The sequence below is a fragment of the Embiotoca jacksoni genome, unplaced genomic scaffold (assembly GCF_022577435.1).
Source record: "Embiotoca jacksoni isolate LCO1_2020_lvr unplaced genomic scaffold, fEmbJac1.0.p SCAF_2, whole genome shotgun sequence".
Lineage (NCBI taxonomy): Eukaryota > Metazoa > Chordata > Actinopteri > Embiotocidae > Embiotoca > Embiotoca jacksoni.
This window is the reverse complement of record NW_027185340.1, coordinates 3,831,137-3,841,255: the sequence shown is the minus strand read 5'-3', so window position 1 is coordinate 3,841,255 and position 10,119 is coordinate 3,831,137. Positions and strand designations below refer to the sequence as shown.

Below are 10,119 nucleotides of genomic sequence, written 5' to 3'. Positions count from 1 at the left end.
ATTGGCCTGCTTCTTATCTACAAAGAATGATGGTATTCTCTCTCTCCTGCTACTGCTCATGTGCTGTTAGTGTTGCCTACCTCGCTGAGCTGCCGGTCAAGATAACGTAAGTCAAGAAAAATTTGAACAAAATGGCACGAGAAGTGTTTTTGACAATAATTTATGCAAAAAAATATATAATTACTATTACGCAGATTAAAGATTCATCTTTTTATTATTCTGAAATTTAGTTTTAGAATCAGAATTTTATTTTTCTGTCAAATATATTACATTTAAATGAAATATAATTACACATAATATAAAGATTTATTTCTGGCCCTCCCTCCAAGATCATTTTTGACCCTTCATAAGAAAGAATTTGGGCACCTCTGATCTAAATTATATTCATTTTGTAGCGAGTACCTCTTCATGCACTAAGTTATCTATTACAATTGAAATGCTGTCGAGAGATGTAAGACCGTGACTGGAACACTATTGTTATTTCAAGATCAAGGTAATGATGCTAAATCATCAAAACTCTGCTTGGCTCTCATGAATATGGTCCGTTATGATTGGATGTGATAGATTGAGGTTTTTTTAGGTTTCAGTTGTGCTTAATGGCAATGGGGTATTGTGATATAGATTTCTTTATATGCTGTTTGTGTCTTGAGAGACTATATGGGCGCAATGTAAAGAGTAGGCAAGCCACCATTAGGTTGTCTTTTGAGACCATTAAGCCCACTAAAGCAGAAGTTGGCAGAGAGTCAGGGGCAACGCCTGTTCACTTTACCTCCTCAAGTTTCAGCATTGCTTCATACAAAAATGTTAAAGCTAAAACTGCACAGAAGAGCCCAGTATGCCTCATAAATGCATGAATTTGTTGCTTATTTTTTCCTCTAAAATGGTCACTAAAGAAGTTTTAAAATATTGAAGTGCATCAAAAGAACAAGAAAAAAAATATCACCTAAAACCGCAACACAATATCAAATTCATGTAACGACAACACAAAAAGATTTGGTATAATTTGACATTGAGACTTTATTAGATTTTAATAACGTCACAAAAAAAGTATCTACTATCTCGACAACCATCCATTGGAATGTGCACATTTAACACGGCGTGTGTCTGACAGACAGACAGACAGAAGATAACAAAGTGTATCTCTCAAACAAGAGGATCACTAGTTAGCACAGCAGCCATCGTTCAAACTCTCGATACTTAGAATATACAAATGCTAACCAGCTCATCCTCATGACATATTTCATATCTATCAAGTCAAAAACAATGAATAGTGGCTGCAGTGACAATCATATTCGCAATGAATCTATGCTTTCAGTACGGATGTAGACCTGTTGAACCATCTCCCTCTTCTAAACCTTAAACCAGAAAAGAAAACTCTACATTTTAAACCCACACGCAAACAACTAAGTCCTTACAATGTCAGAGCAGCACTAACAAACCTGTCAAGATAGCATCGAGAACAGAAGCCAATAAACAACATAAAATGTTTTTGACAGATTTCTTTTTTTCTCCAAGTTGTCACTGATTCAGAAAGACTGTGGTCACAATAGCTCTTTTTCATCACCATTTATCGACAGACAGTTGAAAATGTCAAGCCAACCCGTAATTTGTCCAAATCAAGAGTGCTTAGCGTTACTCATATTCTTTGTCACGGGTGAAGACACGACACCGCCAAATGATTTCCTCTCCAGCTCTCATTTTGCCCTCAAACAATAGTGACTCATATATAACACAGTAAAAGTATGAAGGACTCATACACACACAAACATGCACACAGACTTACAGATACTGTACACTGGAAAACACACTTAAGGCAATGGTGGCCCGGCAACTGTGACTATTTGAGTAGATCTAGATGTGCCCTCGTATGATTCTCTAACCCGTCATCGCTGTTCATCCCGTGGACCCCTGCGGCCCGAACAAGCTGCTTAGAACAACGAGCTGGCATGCTACTACGCATCACCAAAACACAACATCAACCAGAGAAAAGAAAATCTTATATTAACACCTGATTTCCGTACAATTCAGAGTAGTATGTGAGTATGAACTATGCTGCAGATGAGCAGGTGTGGACAGAGATATGAAGCAGATACCGTCTATATTTGTATGTATATTTATATGTTGCTGAAGGAGGCTTTTGTGCCTTCACATATTGTTGCTGACATTCACAGCTAGATGGCTGCACTAATCCTAAATCTGCCCCAGAGACAGCAAACATCAACACTAATAAAACAATACCCACATACGACACAGCCTTTAATCCTCATTATGTTACACAATTTGATTTTTACACTCCACATGGTTCATATTGATAATGAAGGCTGAAACGACGAATACATCTGTAAGACATTACAACCCCGAATACTTTATTAAGACATAACTCACACTGCAACTTGCTGCCCGTGTGCATGATAACTGTCAATTCTGATCATTTTAATGATTCCACAACAAAGATGCTCAACACAGCCTTAAAAAATATGGCAGCATTGTGTTTGTTCGTTGTTCTTTCAAGGGACACTGAAACCTTTGTTGTGCCATAAATGCTGTTAAATCGGCAAATGTGTGCAAGTATTAGAAGGGGCAAATCTGGATTACTAATCTGGCAAAGATGGCAATTTCCCCAGGGCCCCTAAAGCCCAAAATTCAGCCTGTGACTTTGTTAATTTAATTTATTACAAATGTGTTTGTGAATTTGCAATCAAGTACAATGAATAAAGGAATGCTCCACATTAGTAGCTAGTGTTGTGGCCCTTTATCGTATTTTTAGTTTATACTATGTATGAGGCCTCCTATTAGATGTATCCAGTCATGCTAAAGGGACAAAGTAAGATTAGAAAAGTGTTTCAATATGTCCCTAATAAATATAAATTACCTTAATTATCTTATACTTTCTCTTAAATGGCTAGTTTAAAGTCATATTAATCATAGCAGTGCCAACAGTTAGAATTCACTTGGGAATTTTCCCTCTCACTTTGGCCGGACATTCAGGCAAGGAGATCTTCCACTCAGAGAAAGTCAGTTATTTCATTTTTTTTTTTTTTTTTTTTTTTTTTTTTTAACACTGCAGAGTGAATTTTTTTACAAATCCAACTGGCTCTGCTGCCCAGTCAGGTAAATGTGCTCCTCAAATATCAGCTTTGCTAGCATTACATAATAATTGTGACTCTCCTAAAATTGTCAATCCGTGCACCCCAGAGATTCCCTCTTCACCACCCATGGAGAGTGTTCTCATCAGTCACCAGTAGCATCCTCCCGCCCCTGTTTGTCAGGTTACACTTGTGTCGACGTGTCCGGGACCATTTAATTTAGCAAATGGCTACACTTTTATTTGCAGGCTCGTTGTAGGGGTACTCTGCAATCCTAGCAGCAGTCCAGTATCACTTATCACTGACATATTTACACACGTAGTGCTTAAAGAAAAAAAAAAAAAAAAAAAAAAAATAGCATTGTCAAGCGTGATAATAAGCATCTGGAACAGTGACGGTTGTGGAGGGAGAAATCAATCACAGCAACCATTTGCAGGTTCATGTAGCCTTAATGGATAGGAGGGGGTTGATTAGATCACAGCAAGAGCATAATGATCAAAGACAGAGTGGGGGGGCTTGTCACTTTATAAAGGCCACCCTCATTGTCTTTACTGAACATGATTGATTATCTAAGTGGATGTAAGTCTTTGATAGTGGTCAGTCAACAGTCTGTACAATTTGTCGCAGAGACACCGTTTCTCCTCTATAAATTAGAACAATAGACATTTACATCAACATATTTCAACTCTTAGCTGAGTCCAAAGTGTATTTTTCTCAAAAAAAAGCTTGGCTAGCTGGGTGTGTATGGAGAGTTTTTAAAATTTAGGGTGAACTGGCCATAAAAGAAAAACAATACATGTTCTGTAAATTAGCCATGCAGATAGTTGATTTGTAGTTGTTGGGAAATATTTCACATCTCTGACATTTCTGCTACTATTGTAATACAATGGAGGTAAATGGGATTCCATCTGTACCCAAATAATTAAAGTTTATCTCTGAATAAGTCTGTATGTTTTCTGAAAATATTTTAATAGAGGCTATTTTTTTGGGGAACTTTCAACAGTGAAGTAGTCTCAGTAAGTAATCAGTGAATTTCTTGGGGAAGAAACGTTGATGTTAAGGTTTTTGACTGCCATTTAAATCGCTTTGAGCAGCACGGAATAATCCCTTCGACCTCAATTTCTGTCATTTTAATATACTCATTGGTATAAACCCAATAAATGTTACAAATTGCATTGCTTGATCATCATCAGTTCCGTAGTTACAAGGTTTTTTTTTTGTAGGGACTGGTCCGACGATGGATCGTAGACTGTATATTAAGATGAAGGACATGTCAGCATTTCTTTCGTTCCATTATGAAGCCAAAACATATTGGAAATGAGCGCTGCCATCTCAGATGTTTTGGCCTAATTTTTGGGGAGCTCTCATGACATCCATCTTTATACTCAGTCTGTGGTAGAGCATTACAAATGTGTGTGTTATTCTTAGTGTCCCTCCAGCCGTCATTGTCCCTCGTCAAAAGCAAACAAGTGGAAGCTGGCCTGTGCAACCCTTATCTTAAAGTTGCAGGGATCCTTTTGGGGCAGTGGAACAAGATTAAAACACAACAAACTGACTAGAATTCTCTCATTAATTGTTACAGCTAACAAATTTGCAAACGGTTGCCTATAATACTTCCAGCAGGATGGAGAAACATTATACGTTTCCATGCAGACTTTACTAAAAATCAATCCAAATACAATCTTTGTCCTTTGTGTGAAACCAAGGTTATTTCAGTGTATTACAGTGATCAGGGAGGGGAGGGGGGCACATGCTAATTGATTACCACAGAAATGTAAGATTTTACTGTTTTAGTCTCAAAGTGTCAACAAGATTATCATTTGCTATATTTTCCACAATGTAGATTGATATTTCAGTGGATGAAATGTTCTGCCTGTGTGTAGTTTAGACTCCCACAGTAAGGCATCACTGTGATTTATTTTTTTGAACATAAAGGGTACAGTGTACACAAGGAACCACAAAAGCTGCAGGCCTATCTAGAATAACAAACACCCACAAAAGCAAGTAATACATCTATTAGTTGTGAGACTGACAGCATTGTGCTTTCGTGCACTCAGTGAAATATGCTCAGCAGTTCAGGCTGGCGGGGTTGAAGTTGTAACACAATTAATGGGAGGTGAGTAGGGGAGCAAGAGTCAGGCACGCAAGACAGACCTGACAGAGAGACCTCTGAAACCTGGCTTCCACTTGGTAGCCTTCAGGGCAACTGAATGCAGACAGACCCCTGAAAACTTCCATGAATTTACTGTTAGCTGCACTTCTCCGCCGCACAAAAGACTGGTTTTTAAATTGGACTCTGCAATAGAAGCGATAGCTGGCACTGCTGGACTTAAGAGCTGTGGTGGGTTGTCTGGTCACTGTGCAACTCTGACCTACAATGATACTGTGACACAAACTTTTATCACAATATTACTGTTTTGTTTTTTTCAAATTTGGTTCAAGCAGGCGTTGCATTAATATTAATAAACTACAAATACACATTTGTACTTAACATCCTTCCATAAACATTGGAACTCGACAATTCTGTGTTAAAACTTCATCAAACTACTTTTGTCTTTTTACAGATTTCAGTATAGAGCACTTTCTGTTATACACAGGGAGGGTTTGTGGATCTTTTCTTACATTGCATCAGTAATATAATAATGCAGGAACTGTTAAAGATTTTGTGTGTCAGAGGATCTATTGGCAGAAAAATAAATACAATGTTCAGAATTAGGTTTTCATGAGTATATAATCACCTGAAACTAGTTGTGTTTTCATTAACTTAGAATGAACCTTTCATATCTACACAGGGAGCGTCCTCTTCCGTTAAGCCCGGCATGTTGCGCCACCGTGTCTCTACAGTAGCCCAGAACAGACAAACAAAACACGGGCTCTAGAAAGGGCCTTTTTTTTGTGGCCACCATAGATTCTCATATGCGCTTGGAAGTGGAGAGTGAGACGAGAAGAGTTCAGATGGGTGCAATCTGCAACCTCACCACTAGATCCAACTAAATTCTACATGCTGGTCCTATCAGTACACCAGATTCCCGTCAAGATGTTCTCCACAAAGTGCTAGACACGAGAAACTCGTTAACATGAGCATGTAACACAACTCAATTTGTCATCTCATCCTTTTTACATTTGTAACGGTGTTTTGACACAATACAAACCTTAAAGACCCGAAGATAGCTAGCATTACAGTTTACAATCACAACACAAGGCATCACCACTGCGTCTTTGTCTTTTTTTTTTTGTGGAGCCATGTACATCTGGCAAACCACTCATTTATCATTTCCCATGAAGAAAGTTTTTCATCTGATAAAGATTTTCAGTGAGAAGATCTTTTAAAACATTAAACTCCACTTCTAAACGCCAAAACAAAATTATTATTATGCGCATGATATATGAAGCAAATCAACTTTAAACAAATACTGTATTACATCGTATTTAGAAGCAGGCACTTAGTCCACAAGGCAATTGGATGACCATCATTAACACAGATAAACATTAACAACTGACAGCAAAATATAAAACAGGTTAAAAAGTACATAGCAAATAGTCTCCTATTTTTATAGCTACATTATAGCTAGTAAATTTTTTTAGACTGCCTCCCTCACATATGCAGCCCACCACTGCTAACATCAGCTGCATCACAAACACAAACACACACACACACACACACACACACACACACACACACACACACACACACACACACCACCGTAAACATCTAAGCAAACACTTCACCTTGGTCCACTGAGAAGAAATAAATATTTGACCGTTTTTGTGCTTTTTCAATAAAGCTATGGACGTATTTACACTGTAAGACCGGGTTTCATCATATAATGTCAACATAGTTTAACTCACGGTCACAGGTGAAGCTTCTATACTGCTACATTATATAGCCTGTTCATCCACTCCTCATTACCGTTCCTATGTGCACAGCATTCGCCTAAAAACAAAGGATTTAGGGTGCTGTGTTGCCGTAGTAACTGTCTTTCCTAGATTGTGCCAGCATCCATCTCCCTCAGCAGGTTCCCATGGTGCTCACCGTGGTGTAACTGAACTTGGACATGGACGCCCCCGTTGCCATAACATCCTCCTCGTTGTCCCGTAGCCCGCGATGGCGGCGGCGATGGCAAGGTGCGGCACAGCATGAGAAAGTGGCAAGCAGAGCTTTGCGGAAACGTGTGTTCATGAAGCAGTAAATAATAGGGTTGACGCAGGCTGAGGTGTACGACAACAAATGGATAAAAGCGATAGGGGCTCCTGACAGGGCATGTTTGGCAGAGATGTCATCAAAAGCCCGCCAGGTGTTGGCACAGTACAGCGGCATCCAGCACAGAAAGAACATGACAACGATGACGACTAACATGCGGATGATTCGCTTCTTGGCCTCAAGTTTGGCCTCCGACGTGTTGCTGCGCGGTCTTTCTGCCTTGGTCGCCTTGCGTGATGCAGCCATGGTGGACATCTCGACTGAGTGCGGCCGCTGACCCACATTAACGTAGCAGCCATCTCCATCATCGCTGCCATTAGACATAGTGGAGGTCAAGCCATTCTTCACATCTGCATCGGAAAGCAGGGTGAGAGAGAGATGAGTTCTGTTTGACTTAAATCGGTGTGAAAGGGGTTAAAAAGGTTGTGGTCTTGCTTTAATACAGAAATAGTTTGCAATGACCAGAGCTTCCCAGAAATAGTCGAATAAGCCCTAGTCAATAAGAAAAGTCGTAGTCGACCAAGTTTTCATTAGTCAAAAAAAACAACGATAAAAATAACTCCTAGAAATATGTTTGACTGGTCAAGCCTTTGCCTTTAGGATGGTGGTCAATACCCTGGTGGTGAACTAGGTCCAGTGGGAAATTGCAGGAAATGAGCGACTGTCATGTGTGATAAGTAACATAAGCAGCATGTAGCCGCAATTACTGTGAAGTGCCAACGGCGGTAATTAAGTTACTGTAATCAGCCATAAAGTGTCCAGATAAGCCTGAGTTTCAGTATAACAGCTGTCCAAATGTTGTGCACTGTGTGCTGCCCTTGAAAAAGAAATAAAGGCCTGGTTCATGCAATGTTAAGACGACATCTCTGCTGCTCCTAATCACTTCTGAGCTGCCCCGGACCGAAAGGCTGGTCAACACACACGCACGCACACACACACACACACACACACACACACACACACACACACACACACATCCCAGAGGGTGCAGGTTCCTCTTATGCCACTGCTGTCAATAATCTATTAGGAGCCGAGAAACCGAAACTGCTTATATACAGAATAGTGTGTTCCAATAAATACACCAAATGTTCAGTCTGCTTCCTTGTTGTTCCGACACATTTCGAATCATTACCACTTTTGCCGTTTCAATTGTCATTAACAGTCGGCTTGCTTCGTGCACGTGCTTGTAAAAGTTTTAAAAGCTTATTATTACGGTTTTGCATTTCTGTGTAATGTCACGCAGTGTTAACAATGATACTTATTACATTTGTTGTCAGCTCTGGAATTTAAAAACAATTTTGACGCCCAAAAAAATACATTTTAAATCAATAAATTATGTGGGACAACTTTTAGACCACTGTCTTAAGCCCCATAGTTGAACAATAAATATGGCATAAAGAGCTGTAAGGCAACAACATGCAACCAGGATCTGGTTCTTTAAACAGAGTATTGCTGACCCACTTGTGAATTTTAATAAATAAAACAGATTTTCCAAGAGGTTATTATATAATCTCTGTATAATATTTAGTATTATTTCCTGTTTGTTTTGTTTTACCCAATGCATTTTGTCTCACGAACGCTTTATTTATTTATTTATTTATTAGGATAACCTCTTTCTCTCTGAGACCAAACAGATGGTAATGTCCTGGCCTCCAGCTGCCAGCCAATTCCATCCTTTAATGGAGCACTCGCAGTCTCTCTCCACGCTGCCATCAACCCCGACACTCTTATACGGCCACAAAAGGTTAGGTTTTGATTAATCTGCACACATTACAGTGATTGTAGCGCAAATGGGATTGTTGTGGCTAAAATTAAATTCCCCATTATTCACATAAATCATGTCAAAATATTTAAATGTTATAACATTAAAGCTAGATACTGATTAGTGTGGTGGCATTTATTTAGAGACACAATCTGACTCAATTAAATGATACTGCAATCAAAATACAAATATTCAGCCTGAGAATATTGATTAATCAGACGCATTTATATATATAAAATATACTATAAATAGTAAGCCAATATTCTGCTGTGTTAAGCTGGTCAGAAAATAACATTTCTGTGTTTAGGTCATGTGTTTTTTCCTGAAAATTATTTTGAGGAACGTAGGAAGCTTTTAAATCTGACTTTTGTCACAACTGTAATTTCCAGGAGAGGAAACCATTCTTCAGTGTAAGAGTCATCCATTGTTTGATGCTTTCAGTTGTCTAAAATCTGTGTTTAGTGACCAATTAATCATACTGAGATGTTCTGCACAACAATTTTAAAAGACATTTGTATCCACAGATGACCCGGTCTATCAGATGCAAACTACCTTTGATGCCAACATTAATTGGTCTTCTTAAAGTTGTAATTTTTAAGATATAAAATTCCATCTTGTAATACCACTTTGTACATTAGGAGGTGATAGTGAGTCACTTCAGCATCCAGGCAGCGTGCCACCACTATGGACTTAGTAGATAGTTTAATTTAGTTAGTTTACATTACAGCTTATTTGTCTTATTTTTTAGCAAAATCATAATAGCAAGAAAACAGCCACAACAAAACAAGATATCGACGGTATATCGAAGGTTTTTCCGGTACAGTTTGTGTTATTATTTGCTTCACTAAAATTCCATTTTGAATTGTCCAGACACAGTTTATGTGCAACATAAAGTTTTATCAGTTAAGTAGATATGATGATGATTCAACCCTAGACTTAACCACTGGAAACAGGACTATCTGCAGCAAATAGGACCAGTCAGAGAGATACAACGTAGGCAAAACATTTTGGGATTTCTTTGACGGTCCACTCACACACTGATGCTGCGACCCACCAGGATTTGTCCTAGT

The 10,119-nt window shown here is 38.8% G+C and overlaps 1 protein-coding gene across 1 annotated transcript in view; it reads right to left on the bottom strand.

The window, feature by feature from the left end:
- Window positions 1-998: 998 nt before the first annotated feature.
- Window positions 999-10,119, bottom strand: part of cckbrb (cholecystokinin B receptor b) — a 29,044-nt gene continuing 19,923 nt past the window's right edge. The window contains exon 5 of the mRNA XM_069154031.1: window positions 999-7,637. Coding sequence (XP_069010132.1) covers window positions 7,096-7,637 — 542 coding nt within the window. The 3' untranslated portion in view covers window positions 999-7,095. The remainder of the gene's footprint in view (window positions 7,638-10,119) is intronic.